This window comes from Hirundo rustica, unplaced genomic scaffold (genome assembly GCF_015227805.2).
Source record: "Hirundo rustica isolate bHirRus1 unplaced genomic scaffold, bHirRus1.pri.v3 scaffold_181_arrow_ctg1, whole genome shotgun sequence".
Classification (NCBI taxonomy): domain Eukaryota; kingdom Metazoa; phylum Chordata; class Aves; order Passeriformes; family Hirundinidae; genus Hirundo; species Hirundo rustica.
Genome location: NW_026690253.1, coordinates 14,559 through 27,893, shown reverse-complemented (window position 1 = coordinate 27,893; position 13,335 = coordinate 14,559). Strand labels below are relative to the sequence as shown.

General features: G+C 66.5%; 4 protein-coding genes and 2 non-coding genes across 10 annotated transcripts; 5 read left to right on the top strand and 1 right to left on the bottom strand.

The window, feature by feature from the left end:
• Positions 1-6: 6 nt before the first annotated feature.
• Positions 7-2,483, top strand: LOC120747731 (PIH1 domain-containing protein 1-like). Of its 5 annotated transcripts, none has more exons than XM_058424336.1 (9): positions 7-332; positions 414-477; positions 575-763; positions 845-906; positions 978-1,062; positions 1,145-1,238; positions 1,314-1,404; positions 1,703-1,891; positions 2,002-2,483. In XM_058424336.1, exons 1-9 carry the CDS (start codon positions 15-17, stop codon positions 2,005-2,007), a joined length of 1,098 nt encoding a protein of 365 aa, XP_058280319.1. In that variant the 5' UTR covers positions 7-14; the 3' UTR covers positions 2,008-2,483. The 5 variants fall into 5 exon arrangements, with proteins under 5 accessions (XP_058280319.1, XP_039909702.1, XP_058280320.1 ...); XM_040053768.1 differs by having other exon boundaries at positions 1,975-2,483; XM_058424337.1 differs by having other exon boundaries at positions 1,949-2,483.
• A 294-nt stretch (positions 2,484-2,777) lies between these two features.
• Positions 2,778-6,959, top strand: LOC120747714 (vesicular glutamate transporter 1-like). Its single transcript, XM_040053738.1, has 12 exons — positions 2,778-2,839; positions 3,268-3,490; positions 3,727-3,845; positions 3,936-4,050; positions 4,286-4,373; positions 4,540-4,626; positions 4,710-4,849; positions 5,155-5,301; positions 5,494-5,626; positions 5,707-5,817; positions 5,891-6,018; positions 6,681-6,959. Exons 1-12 carry the CDS (start codon positions 2,778-2,780, stop codon positions 6,957-6,959), a joined length of 1,632 nt encoding a protein of 543 aa, XP_039909672.1.
• Positions 6,960-7,368: 409 nt separating this feature from the next.
• Positions 7,369-9,533, top strand: RPL13A (ribosomal protein L13a). The gene is made up of 8 exons (XM_040053740.1): positions 7,369-7,413; positions 7,637-7,709; positions 7,891-7,956; positions 8,215-8,316; positions 8,396-8,481; positions 8,688-8,747; positions 9,004-9,126; positions 9,426-9,533. The coding sequence occupies exons 1-8, from the start codon at positions 7,399-7,401 to the stop codon at positions 9,510-9,512; spliced, it is 612 nt and encodes a 203-aa protein (XP_039909674.1). The 5' UTR covers positions 7,369-7,398; the 3' UTR covers positions 9,513-9,533.
• Positions 7,746-7,824, top strand: LOC120747733 (small nucleolar RNA Z195/SNORD33/SNORD32 family). Its single transcript, XR_005699190.1, has one exon. It is a non-coding gene; the product is annotated as a small nucleolar RNA Z195/SNORD33/SNORD32 family (small nucleolar RNA).
• Positions 8,545-8,617, top strand: LOC120747734 (small nucleolar RNA SNORD34). The gene has a single exon (XR_005699191.1). It is a non-coding gene; the product is annotated as a small nucleolar RNA SNORD34 (small nucleolar RNA).
• Positions 9,534-9,689: 156 nt separating the features above from the next.
• DHDH (dihydrodiol dehydrogenase) lies at positions 9,690-12,570 on the bottom strand. Its single transcript, XM_040053737.2, is given in 8 exon segments — positions 9,690-9,731; positions 9,734-9,822; positions 9,986-10,136; positions 10,579-10,703; positions 11,169-11,424; positions 11,669-11,832; positions 12,006-12,117; positions 12,391-12,570. Coding segments are annotated over 8 exon segments (1,119 nt in total).
• Between the last annotated feature and the right edge of the window lie 765 nt (positions 12,571-13,335).

Sequence of the window (13,335 nt, the reverse complement as noted above, 5' to 3'; positions counted from 1 at the left end):
GTCCCCTCGTAACCATGGAGACGGGGCCCCGCGGGAGCGGAAGTCAGGGAGCGGAAAGAGGCGGCAGCCGCGGTGAGGGCGGCCCAGGGGGTCCGGGGGTGTCCGAGGGATTCCGGAGGGGTTTCGGGGGTCCCGGAGGGTTCGGGGGTCCCGAGGGGTTCCCAGGGAGGGTCGCAGAGGCCTCGGTTCACCCCGGGCCTCGAGCGGGGCTGTTCGGCCCCGGATCCTCCCCCATGCCGCTCGCTCAGGCCATGGCGGACCCCTCGCTGCTCTCGGCCGAGCTGGAGGCGGACGAGGAGGAGGAGGCGGCGCTGCGGCGGCTCCTGCTGCAGGTGGGTCCCGGGAGGGGGTCCCGGTCGCGGTTCCGGTGCTGATCCCAGTCCCGGTTCAGCCGCTCCCCCTCATTCCCGCAGGTGACCCCGGACCGGGAGGAGACCCTGCGCCCCGGCCCCGCCCGCGCCGTCACCCCGCAGCCGGGTAAGGGGGTCCTTCCGTGGATTTTGGGGAGGGCTCGGGGGGGTCCCCGCCGCCCCCTGACCCCCCCCCGACCCCGTGTCCCGTGCCTCCCTGCCAGGGCTGTGCGTGAAGACCCGCGCGGGGGGGGACAAAGTGTTCGTCAACGTTTGTCACTCGCCCGAGGTTCCGCCGCCCCCTCCCGTGTCTCCCCCGGGACTCCAGAGGCTCCTGCGGGAGCCCCCCGGCCCCGACGGCGGCTTCCGGATCCCGATGAGCCTCGGGGAGCCGCACGCCGAGCTCGACCGAGGTCAGAGACCCCCCGAGCCCTCCCTGTCCCGAGCACCCCCATGACCGCTGAATTCTCCCTGAGTCTCCTCAAATCTCGCAGCGGGCCGGGGCTGCACCGCCTACGACGTGGTGGTGAATTCGGGCTTTTTCAGGACGCTCCAGGTGAGGGTCAGGATGGGGAAATGGGGGTCTCGGGGGGGTTTTGGGGGCTCTGACCCTTCCGGCCCTCCCAGGCTGATCCTTTGTACCTCGAGTTCTTCCTGACCGTGGCCATGGAGGGGCTGTCGGAGAAGTACGGGGTGGAACTGGAGCTCACTGGTGAGACTGGGGGTCACTGGGAGGGCTCAGGTGGGGCTGGGGGGGTTCGGACCCCCCGTGACCCCCCCCATAACCCCTCCAGGCTGGCGAGTGCTGCGGAATCGGAAATTCCTGGGCTCCATCTCGGCTCAAAACATCCGGGCCCAGCCCCGGCCCCACATCCAGGAGCTCCCAGGGTGAGTGGGGACCCCCTGAGACCCACCCACCAAAAACCCCGGGGCCCTCCCAGCCTGATGTGTGCCCCCCCACAGCCCCCCAGACCCCCCCCAGTTTGTGGTGGTGGCTGAGCCCTCGGCCCAGGACCCGAAGGTGCTGCAGGCCCGGGTCCACCTGCCCCAGCTGGTGAGTGGGGGCAACTGGGCAAAACTGGGAGGCGCTGGGGTTGGGTTACGGGGTTCCCCTGATCCCGGGGGGAGGTTGTGGGGCAATGTGGGAGGTTGGGAGGCTCAGGGGGTGCTGGAGGGGTGGGATGGGGTGGGGGGCCCCATTTTCCTGGGAGGACATTGGGGTCACTGGGGGCTGTGGGAGGAGGGGTTCCCACCATCCTGGGCGGCTTAGAGGGACAGTTGGGGGGCTGCCCCTAAACCCCGGAGAGGGGTTGGGGGTGCTGTGGGCGTGTCCTAACCCTGGTCCCGCCCAGGAGGGGGCGGGGTCTCTCTGGCTGGGGCTGAGCGAGGAGCGGCTGCTGCTGGTCCGCCCGCCGCCAGGGGGCGATGCCGCCGGGCAGGGGCCGTGTCCTTCTGCCCGTGAGGGGGCGCTGCTGGAGCTGGGGCTGCCCCTCCCCGCGGACCCCGCGCGGTGCCGCGCGCGCTTCCACCGCCGCTCCAAGGTAACCGTGGCGACCGCGGGGACACGCCCCTTTCTGGATGGGGACACGCCCCCTCAGTGAGCGCGCCTTGGCGCCCCCTGCAGGTTCTCACTGTGACGATGCCGCTGCAGGCGTGAGGGACGAGGGACCCCCCCCAGCCAGAGGGGGACTCCCCACCACGGGACCCCAGAGAGCCTCCAGGGCTGCTCCCGCCCCTCCCCAGGATAGTCCTGGAGCCTTCTGAGCGCTCCAGCCTGGGATCGTCCTGGACTTCCCCTCAGGGACCCACTTCAGGACCTCCGACCTCCTTGGGGCCACACCAGGACACTCCTGGACCCCCCCAGGACCCTGCTGGACCCCCCACCTCAGGATCGTCCTGGGTCTCTCCTTGGGAATCCCCCTCAGGATCCTTTGGGGCCTTTCTCAGGACGGTCCTCACCATTCAGGGACCCTCCTCAGGACCCCCTGATCCCCTCCAGGATTCTCTGGGACCCCCCTGGGACCCTCCTGGCCCCTCTTCCCATCCTCCGCATCCCCTTGGGCCCCCCATGCTCCCTTTAGCCCCCCCCCCTCTCCTTTTTCTACAAAACCCCCCAATAAAAGTTAAACCCAAGCCGTGTCTGTGATTGGCCGAGGCCCCCCCCAGGGCGGCTCAGCCCACGCAGGGGGGGATTGAGGGGGATTTAGGGCTGAGCCGGGGCCGGGGGGGCCAGGGGGGACTTCCCAGAGCTTCCCAGGAAGAGGCGAGAGGCCCCAGGAGCCACCGGAGGGGTCGGGGGCTGCGGGGAGGGAGGGGGGACACCCCCAGCTGACCCCTGGGTGTCCCCCGGGTGACTCCGAGGGGGGACACAGGTGTCCTGGGGGGGGATTCCCTGCGGTCCCTTGGGTCATGGTGCCTTGAGCCACCATGGAATTCAACAAGGAGGAATTCCGGCGCCAGCTGGGGGCCGGGCTGGGCCGCCTGCACAGGTGAGACCCCAGCTTTGGGGGCACAGGGACATTGGGCGCAGTCCTGGGGGTGTGAGGCGGGTCAGGGCTGAGGGTGTGGGTCAGCACAGGGGCAGGTTCTGGCTTTGTCACCTCTCTGTGACAAGAGCGAGAGCCAGGACGGGGAATTTTGGGTCAGCTCATTTTGGGGGGGGTTTTGGGGTGTCCTGCACACCCGTGTGTTGTCCCCCCCCCCAATCCCATGCGTGTCCATGCCACGCGTGTCCCCGTCCCTGTCGTCGTCCCCTCCCCGGCGCCGCCGCCACAGAGGATTTAGAGCCTTTAATCTGCTGCCACCACCACCGCGGGGGGGACGCAGGGGGACCTGGGGACACGGCGGGGGGAAAAGGACACGGGGGACAGGGAGGGGTGGGACCAGGGTGAGCGGAGCCCCCCGCTGACCCCTCCAGGTTCCTGGAGCGGCGCCAGGATGACCCCGAGAGCCTGGAGCTGAGCTCGGGGGGGGCGACCCCAACGCCGCCACGTCCCCCCGTGCTGGACTGCACGTTCTGCGGGCTGCCCCGGCGCTACGGCATCGCCATCCTGTGCGGCATCGGCTTCTGCATCAGCTTTGGCATCCGCTGCAACCTGGGCGTGGCCGTGGTCAGCATGGTCAACCCCAGCCATGGACAGGTACGGGGTCAGCGGGGTCAACCCTGCCCATGAACAGGGGACACGTGGGGTTAATGGGGTCCAGGAATGGGGCCTGGGCAGGAATGGGGACAGGTGTGGGGTCACTGTGGGGGGGCACGGGTGGGGGATGTCTGCAGGACAACAGCCACAGACAGGTGTGGGGGACACACACTTGTCCAGGGTGTGTCTGGGGCGTGTCCTGCCCACCCCACTGACCCCTCCCCGCCCTCCCCCAGCACGCCCAGTTCAGCTGGGACCCCGAGACGGTGGGGATGATCCACGGCTCCTTCTTCTGGGGCTACATCGTCACCCAGATCCCTGGCGGTTTCATCGCGCAGAAATTTGCCGCAAACAGGTCGGTGGTGGCCCTGAATGGGTGGGACATGCCCCTGAAGGCAGGGGTGGCCCCGAGGGGGTGGCTGTCACCTCCGTGTCCCACACGCAGGGTGTTTGGGCTGGCCATTGTGTCCACCTCGGTGCTGAACATGCTGATCCCGTCGGCCGCACGCACCCACGTCGGCTGCGTCATCGCCGTGCGCGTCATGCAGGGCCTGGTCGAGGTCAGGCCGGTTTTGGGGAGCTTTGGGGTGTTTCCAGGTGTTGGGGGAGATTACCTGCAGACCTGGGGTGTCTGGGGGTGGCTTGGAGCGGTTTGGGGGGTTTTGCTGTTTAGCCGGTTGGGTTGGGCTGTGGCCACACTCCCACCGGCCAGGGCATGCCTGGGGGGTCCTGGGTGTGTCCAGCAGGGTGTGGCCGTGTGGACGTGGCCCGAGCAGACCCTGCCCCTTCCCACAGGGTGTGACCTACCCCGCCTGTCACGGCATCTGGAGCAAGTGGGCGCCGCCACTGGAGCGGAGCCGCCTGGCCACCACGGCCTTCTGCGGTACCAGGGGCTACCGGGGCTCGGGGGGCTGCCAGGGGCCGGGGGGGGACTGTGGGGTCTCGGAGGACGTGACGCCTCCCCCCACCCAGTGAGCGGGCTCTGACGGGGTGGGGGCTGCACGGGGGGTCCGGGGGTGTCCCTGGGTGTCACCGCCGTCCCCCGGCAGGCTCGTACGCAGGGGCGGTGGTGGCCATGCCGCTGGCCGGGGTCCTGGTGCAGTACACAGGGTGGAGCTCGGTGTTCTACGTCTACGGTGAGACCCTGGAACCCCAGACCCCCACCAGAACCCTCCAGTGCCCCGTCCCAGTGCCCCCAGTGACCCCAGTGCCCCCCCAGGCAGTTTCGGGGTGTTCTGGTACCTCTTCTGGGTGCTGGTGTCCTACGAGAGCCCCGCACAGCACCCCACCATCTCCCCCGAGGAGCGCAAATACATCGAGGAGAGCATCGGCGAGAGCGTGGGCAGCAACCCACTGCTGGTCAGACTGGGAGTGCTGGGACGGCACTGGGAGCACTGGGGGGGCACTGCTGGGGGTCACTGGGGGTCACTGGGGGTCACCAGCCATCGGGAGGAGGTCACAGGGGGCCAAGGGTCATTGGGGGGTCACAGAAGGGTCCCTGGGGCCACTAAAAGGTCGCTGTGGCCGCCACAGCTGGGGCCACCAAGGCCACGAGCAAGGTCCGGGTGCTGCATCCCATGGGAATTGGGGCCGAACCCAGGCTGGGAGCAGCGTGGGGGTCACTCCTGCTGGTCAGCCGGTCACTGGTCACTCCTTGTCCGCAGCTGGCCACACCCTGGCGCCACTTCTTCACTTCCATGCCCGTCTATGCCATCATCGTGGCCAACTTCTGCCGCAGCTGGACCTTCTACCTGCTGCTCATCAGCCAGCCCGCCTACTTCGAGGAGGTCTTTGGCTTTGAGATCAGCAAGGTCGGGCCCCAAAAACCCCACAAAACACCCCAAAAAACCCACAAAAAAACCCTGCAAAACACCACAAAAAGCCCTGCAAAGAAACCACAAAACACCCCAAAAATCCCCGCAAAAAAATCCACCAACACCGCCCCCCAAAACCTTCTCCCCGAACTCTGCCACAATTCCCAAAGCCCCCCAACCCCCGTGCAGGTGGGGATGCTGTCGGCGCTGCCGCACCTGGTGATGACCATCGTGGTGCCCATCGGCGGCCAGATCGCCGATTTCCTGCGCTCCCGCGGGATCATGTCCACCACCAACGTCCGCAAGATGATGAACTGCGGCGGTCAGTGTGGGGCGCGGGCGGTGGCGGGGGTACGGCGGAGGCACGGCCGGGGCACGGCGGGTGACCGTGTCCCCCCGCAGGGTTCGGCATGGAGGCCACGCTGCTGCTGGTCGTGGGCTACTCGCACTCGCGGGCCGTGGCCATCTCCTTCCTGGTGCTGGCTGTGGGCTTCAGCGGCTTCGCCATCTCTGGTGGGGACAGGGGACAGCGGGGGGGGCGGGGAGGGCGGGGGACACATGTGACACCCCCGACACCCCCCGGCAGGGTTCAACGTGAACCACCTGGACATCGCCCCGCGCTACGCCAGCGTCCTCATGGGGCTGTCCAACGGCGTGGGGACGCTGTCCGGCATGGTGTGTCCCCTCATCGTGGGGGCTCTCACACGCCACAAGGTGCAGGGGGAACAGGGGGAACAGGGGGGCAGCAGGAGACAGGGAGGGACAGAGGGACACCGGGGGACAGAGGGACATGGGGGGACAGTGGGACATGAGTGGGGCAGTGGGACATTGGGAGGGACAGAGGGACATTGGGAGGGACAGAGGGACATGGGGAGGGGCAGAGGGACATGACTGGGGCAGTGGGACGTGGGGGGGACAGAGGGACATTGGGAGGGACAGAGGGACATGGGGAGGGGCAGAGGGACATTGGGAGGGACAGAGGGACATGGGGAGGGGCAGAGGGACATGACTGGGGCAGTGGGACATGGGGGGACAGAGGGACATTGGGAGGGACAGAGGGACATTGGGGGGACAGAGGGACATTGGGAGGGACAGCGGGACACGGGGGGACAGTGGCACCGGGGGTGACACACGAGTTTTGGGGGTCGCACTGCCCCCTGTCACTCACTCTGTGCTTGGCCCCGCCCACTTGCTTCGGCCCCGCGTTGCCCCCGCCTCTTATTTTCCCGCCCTTCCCTCGGCCACGCCCCCTCATTTCCCCGCTCTCTCCACTGGCCGCGCCCCTTTCCCGTTCTCCCGTTCACGCCCCCTGGGCCCCGCGCGCTCCCCGCGCTGATTGGTCGGCGTGGGGCGGCGGCGGGCGCTGATTGGCGCAGACGCGCGAGGAGTGGCAGTGGGTGTTCCTGATCGCCGCGCTCGTGCACTACGCGGGCGTGGCTTTCTACGGCGCCTTCGCCTCGGGGGAGCCGCAGCCGTGGGCGGAGCCGCCGCGGGAGGAGGCGGAGCCGCTGGCGCCGGGCGGCCTGGGCAGCGACGAGGAGGAGGAGGAGGAAGGCGAGGAAGGAGGAGTCGGCGGGGGGGGACCCCCGGGAGGACCCCCCGCGAGCTACGGGGCCACCGGCACCACCCCGGCCCCCGGGACCCCCCAAGGGTGACGCTGGACGCCCGCTGGGATGTGCTCCAAAGAACCTCATCCCCCCCCAAGGGAAGCCCCGAGACCTCCGGGGTCCCACCGGGGAGCCCCGGCCCTCCTCCCGTGCCCCCCGAAACCCCCGAAAGCCGAGCCCCCCCTCCGCTGTACATATATAAATACAAGGAGCGGCCACTGGAGAGTGCGGAGTGCTGTACTGGGGGCACTGGGAGGGACTGGGAGAGCAGCTGTGAGGTACTGGGGGGCACTGGAGGCGGTTCTGGAGGGGTTTTCCGGCCCGGGCCCCCCGTCCCAATTCCGCCCTCAATGGCTTCCTCCGGTGCCGCTTCGCGCCCTCTTTGCGTCACGACGTCACTTCCGCCCCTGCGGTGGCCGCCGCCGCCGGAAGCGTCGACCCCGCGGCGCGCGGTGGGCGGGGCCTCTTTGGCGAGCGGGCGGCGGCCATGGCGGAGCCGCGGGTGCGGCGCGGGGGGACCCGGGGGCGTTTCGGGGGGGTCCGGGGGTCCTGGAAGAGCTCCGGAGGGTTTTGGGAAGGGACTGAGCACTAAAGGACCTGCGGGGGACGGCGGGAGGGTGGCGGGAGGCGCGCGGGGCGCGGCCACGTGGAGGCCCCGCGGTGCGGCCTAAACCCGGTAAGGCCCCGCCGCGGCGAGCCCTCACCCGGCGCTCCCGGTGCCGCAGGTTCTGGTGATCGACGGCCGCGGGCACCTCCTGGGCCGGCTGGCGGCGATCGTGGCCAAGCAGGTGCTGCTGGGTGAGTGCGGGTCCCCTTGCAGGGATCGCCGGGCCCCCGCGCCGTGATGAGCCCTCTCGGCTGTCGAGTTTGGCGACAATGAGAGCCGCCAGCATGCACTACCAGCTGAGCGCGGGGGCTTCGGCGGCGGGGAACGGGGGGACGGGGGGAAGGACCGGGCTCTGACCGGCGCTGTCCCCAGGCCGCCGCGTGGTCGTGGTTCGCTGCGAGGGCATCAACATCTCCGGGAACTTCTACCGCAACAAGCGTGAGTGCGGGATCCCCGCTGGGGAAGAGATCCTCGGTGTGGGGGGAGATCCCGGGTTTTGGGGAAAGATCCCGGGTTTTGGGGAGAGATCCCGGGTGGCAGAGAAGCTGTGGAAAGTTTCCAGAAGGTCGTGGGTTCTCCTTGCACCCCAGGACCCTCCCTTTTGGGGGGGATTTGCCTTTTGCCATCCCAGCAAAGCCCCCGATGATTCCCGAACTCCTTTTCTGAGCGGTTCCACTCCGTTTTTCCCTGCCCCAGTGAAGTTCCTGGCATTCCTGAGGAAAAGGATGAACACCAATCCTTCCCGGGGCCCGTTCCACTTCCGAGCGCCCAGCAGGATCTTCTGGCGCACGGTCCGAGGTGAGCGCAGACCCCCCGAGCCCTCCCCAAAAGATCCCCGGGATTTGCCCTGATCCCAGTGTTTTTACCCCAAACCCAGGGATGCTGCCCCACAAGACCAAGCGGGGCCAGGCGGCCCTGGAGCGGCTCAAGGTGTTCGATGGGATCCCTCCGCCCTACGACAAGGTGGGAGCCCCCAAACGCAGCCCCGAAATTCCCAAATTTCTCTAAAATCTCTCCCCCAAACCCTGGTGTCTATGATGTCACCTTTACCTACATTGTTTGAGTTTTCCTGAGAAAAACCCCAAGTCCTGAGACACCTGGGACCCCAGGAACCCACCCCAAAGCTCCTGGGGGACCCTGAAAGACCCCCAAATCCCCCAATTTTCCAGCGCAAGCGGATGGTGGTGCCGGCAGCCCTCAAAATCATCCGGCTCAAACCCACGCGCAAGGTGAGCTCGGGGGGGCTGCCTGGGATTTTAGGGTGGTTTTATGGGATTTTGATGGGTGTTAGAGTATTTTAGGGGAGACTTAATGGAGTCTTTAAGGGTTTTATGGAATTTCTGCTGCACTTTGCAGTATTTGGGCAGGGCTTTAGGGGGATTTGGGGGAATTTTATGGTATTTCAGGGGTGTTTGGGGCGGTTTTATGGAATTTGGGAGGGTTTCATGGGCTTTGGGACCCCCCTGAGCTCCTGGTGCCCCCCAGTTTGCCGTGCTGGGCCGGCTGGCGCATGAGGTGGGCTGGAAGTACCGGGATGTGACGGAGGCACTGGAGGAGAAGAGGAAGGAGAAGGCAAAGCTCCGGTACAACAAAAAGAGGAAGATGATGGTGAGAGAGATGGGGAAAACATCCCCAAATGCCTTGGGGATGCCAGGGAGAGGACCCCAAAACAGGGAGGGTCCAAAGCCAGGAAGGGCAAATCCCAGGATTCAGGTGTGGGACTCAAAAAACAGGGTGGGAGAGGTCTAAAACCAGGGGAAAAGCCCTAAAACCAGGAGGGTAAGACCCCAAATCCTGTGAGAATTCAAGGGGGGGGGATGCTGGGAGGGAATTGGGGACCTCTCAATCCCTGTTTTTTCCCCGTTTTTTCCCGTTTTTCCCTGATTTCCCTGTTTTCTCCCGTTCAGAGCCTGCGCCGCCGGGCCGAACGCAATGCCGAGAAGAAAGCGGCGCCGTTCACTGCGGTGCTGCGGCAGCACGGGTTGCTGCTGTAATAAATCCAAACTGGGACGGACTGGGAGCGTGCCTGGCTCTTACTGGGACGGACTGTGAATGACCGGGTCAGGTTTTGGGGAGATTTTGGAGCTTTTATTGAGCCACAGGCAGGCGACACCTGAGCTGCCATGGTCAGCCTGGTGCCACTCAGGGGGGGTCACTGGTCACTCCAGCGGTCACTCAGGGGGGTCACTGGTCACTCCAGGGGTCCCACCGGGGGTCCCACCCCCACCTGTGCCCGAGCCTCATCCAGCAGCCGCGCGATGATCTCGCTCTCGGCCAGCGGCATCTCCGGGCTCTCGGTCAGTCCTGGGGGGCACGGGGGGGGGTCAGCACCCCCCCAGACACCCCCCGAAGCCTGAGGTCACCCCAGAACCCTGCGATTTCACCCCCAAATCCAGGATTTCACCCCAGAACTCTAGGATTTCACCCAAACCCCGGGATTTCACCCCAAAGCCCACGCGTCCCTCACCCTGCAGCAGGCACTCCCGCACGTGCTGTGCCTCGTAGCGCAGCCCGGTGCTGTGGGGGAAGTTGAGGGGCTCGGCCGGCGGGGGCAGCGGGAAGCGCTCGCGGTGCCCCCCCCAGAGCAGCTCCGTGGGGCAGTTCATGTGGCTGGGGAGCTGTGGGGGGCACAAAGGGGGTGGTCAGGGACACCCCAGCCCCAAAAACAAACCCCAAACCCAAAAGCACCCAGTACAAACCAGGAAAAACCCCTTAAAAGGCACATCCCCCCCAAAAAAATACACTCACAACCTAAAAAACCACCCAGAAATAAAAAAGATGCCCCAAAGAAGACCCCAACCCCGAAATACACTTGACAAAAAAAAGACAAAAAACAAAAAACCACCATAATCCTGAAAAACCTTAAACAGTAAAACAAACCCAAAGCCCTCAAAACAATGCAACCTCCCCTAAAAAAAAATAAAACAACAAACCCTAAAATAAACTCCCAAAACCAAAAAAAAAAAAAACAAAAAAACCCCAGAGTTTTCCCTGCCCAAATCTGGGATTTTTAACCCCGAGGCAGTGTTTTGTTCTTTTCCCCCCCATTTTTGGGGTCACCTGGGCGCAGCCCTTGGGCCCCCCCAGGGCCGCTCCCCCCGGCAGCTCCGCGGCCATGGAGAAGGTGAGCGCGGCCAGGCCCCGCCCGGGGAACTCGAGCGTCACCGCCACCGACTCGTCCACGCCTGGGAAACAGGGAGAAACCAGGGGGAAACGGGAAAAAAGTGGGGGGAATAATGGGGGAAAAAGTGGGTGAAGGGGGTATGGGGGAAAATGAAACAAATGGGACAGGAGGGGAAGAAAAGTGGGGAAAATGGGGAAATAGTGAACCCCAGTCCCTCCCAGTGCCCCCCAATCTCCTCCCAGAGCCCCTCAGTCCCTCCAAGCCCCTCCCAGTGCCCCCCAATCCCATCCCAGTGCCTCCCAACTCCTCCCAGTGCCCCCCAATCCCATCCCAGTGCCCTCCAATCCCATCCCAGTGCCTCCCAATCCCCTCCCAGTGCCCCCCAATCCCATCCCAGTGCCCTCCAATCCCATCCCAGTGCCCCCCAATCCCTCCAAGCCCCTCCCAGTTCCCTCCCAGCTCCTCCCACTGCCCCCCAAACCCGTCCCAGTCCCTCTCAGCCCCTCCCAGTGCCCCCGGTCCGTACCGGTGGGGTGCAGCACGCCATGGGCCCGCAGGGCGGTGGGGGGCTCGCCGCCCCCCAGCAGGGCCAGTGCCATCTGCAGCCCATAGCCCCCCAGGTCCAGCAGGACCCCCCCGCCCAGCCCCGGCTCGCGCAGCCGCGGGACCCCCCCCAGGTTAAAGCCGAGCTCCCCCCGCAGCACCAGGGGGGTCCCCAGAGCCCCCCCGGCCGCCAGAGAGCGCAGGCGACGCCAGGCCGGGAAAAAACGGGTCCAGAAGCCCTGCGGGAGAGAGGGAGACGGGAATGGGGAAAACTGGGGGGGACTGGGAATGCTGGGGGGGAGTGGGATTGGGGGAAACTTGGGGGACTGGGGGTCTGGGAATGCTGGGGGGGAGTGGGATTGGGGGAAACTGGGAGCACCAGGAACAGGAGCAGTGGCATACTGGGATGACAGGGACTGGGCGCACTGTGAATTGGGCACTGGGAGCACTGGGAGCACTGGGGCCGGGTCACACGGCCATCACCTCCATCAGGAACACGCCGCGCTCCCGGGCCGTCGCCACAAGCTGTGTGACCTCGCAGGCCCTGAGCGCCATCGGCTTCTCCATCAGCACGGCGCGGCCCCGGCGCAGGAACAGCAGCCCCGTGGGCAGGTGTGCGGGGTTCACCACACCCACATACACCACGTCTGCAGGGACGCCCCCCCAAAAAAAACCATCAGAAAACCCCAAATCCCCCCCAGCCACAGAAACCCTATCAGGGAGCACCAAAAATACCCAGAAGCCCCTGAAAATACCCCCAAAGGTCCCTCGGGACACTCCCAAACCCCTGAGGGATCCTCAAACCCTTGTGGGGTCTCACCCAGGTCCGGGTCCTCGGCCAGCTCCTCGTAAGATCCATATGCTCGGGGCACCCCAAAGCGTCGGGCAAAGGCCTGGGCGCGCCCCAAATCCCGGGCGGCCACGGCCGCCACCTGTGGGGACACAGCCGGGGGTTGCGGCCACCCTGGAATGCTGCGGACACCCCAAAATCCCCACCCGGATTCAGGGGATCGAGGGGCAGGGGGGAATATCCTGATATTGGGAAACCAGGTCTACCCAGGCAATGGAATCACGCGATGGGGACGGGACACGCCCAGGTTTTAGTGGGGGGGGCTCCCAGGGATTTTTTGGGGTCTCCCAGGTTTCGGGGGGGCTCCCCGGGGTTTCGGGGGTCCCCTCCCTCCCTCCGTCCCCCGCGGTGTCACCGTGTGCTCCGTGGGGGGCAGGGTCTTGAGGGCCAGCACGAAGTCGTGGCTGATGGCCCCGGCCGAGCAGATGCCCCAACGGGTGGGGCCGGGGGGCGGCCCCGGCTCGGCTTTGGGGGGCTCCGGGGAGGGGCAGGGCTCCGGTTCTCGCTCCGTGTCCCGCTCCATGTCCCGATCCATGTCCCGATCCCGGTCCCGGTCCGTGCCCGCGCTTGCCGGGGCACGAACGGGGCCGCGCCCGCCCCACCCCCGGGCGTGGGAAGCTCCCCGCACCCCTCCCCCCACCCACGCACGGGTGGGGGAGGGGGCACCCTAAAAAAAGGGGAGGGGGCGAGGGGGGACGGGGGACCCCAAAAAGGGGAGGGGGCGCAGGAGCCGCCCCTGGGAGCCCTCGGAAGGAGGCAGAGATTTGGGGGACCCTGGAGTTTGGGGGGGGTCCCTGGATTTGGGGGATTTCGGGGGTCCTGGGGATTTTGTGGGTAATTTTGGGGGTCGCGGGGCTTTTGGGGTCCCAGAATTCCGTGGATTTTGGGGGGAGATTTCTGGGGTTCTTGGGTTTCGGGGATTTTGGGGCGATTTTGGGGGATTTTGGGGCGGTTCCATTCATGAGGTGAGGCCGGGGCGTGGCGCCGTCCCCTCACGTGCTGGGGCCCTGCCCCCTCCGAGGGACGCCGCGCTCCCATTGGTCACTGCCAGCAGGAAGGCGTGGTCAGTAGGCAAATGAGAAGGGCGGGGACTAAATTTTTATTGGCGGCTCGTGGGCGTGGTCTCGTGGGGGCGGGGTGCGCCCCGTTCCCACCGATTCGCCGCGGGCCGGCGCTCGGTGATTGGCTGCGCGCGAGGGCGGGGTGGAATGGCGCGTTCTTATTGGTTAGCGGTGAGGGCGGGGTACAGCCGCGCGTTTCTATTGGTCGGTCGGGCGGCGGGCGGACGGGACGGAGCTCC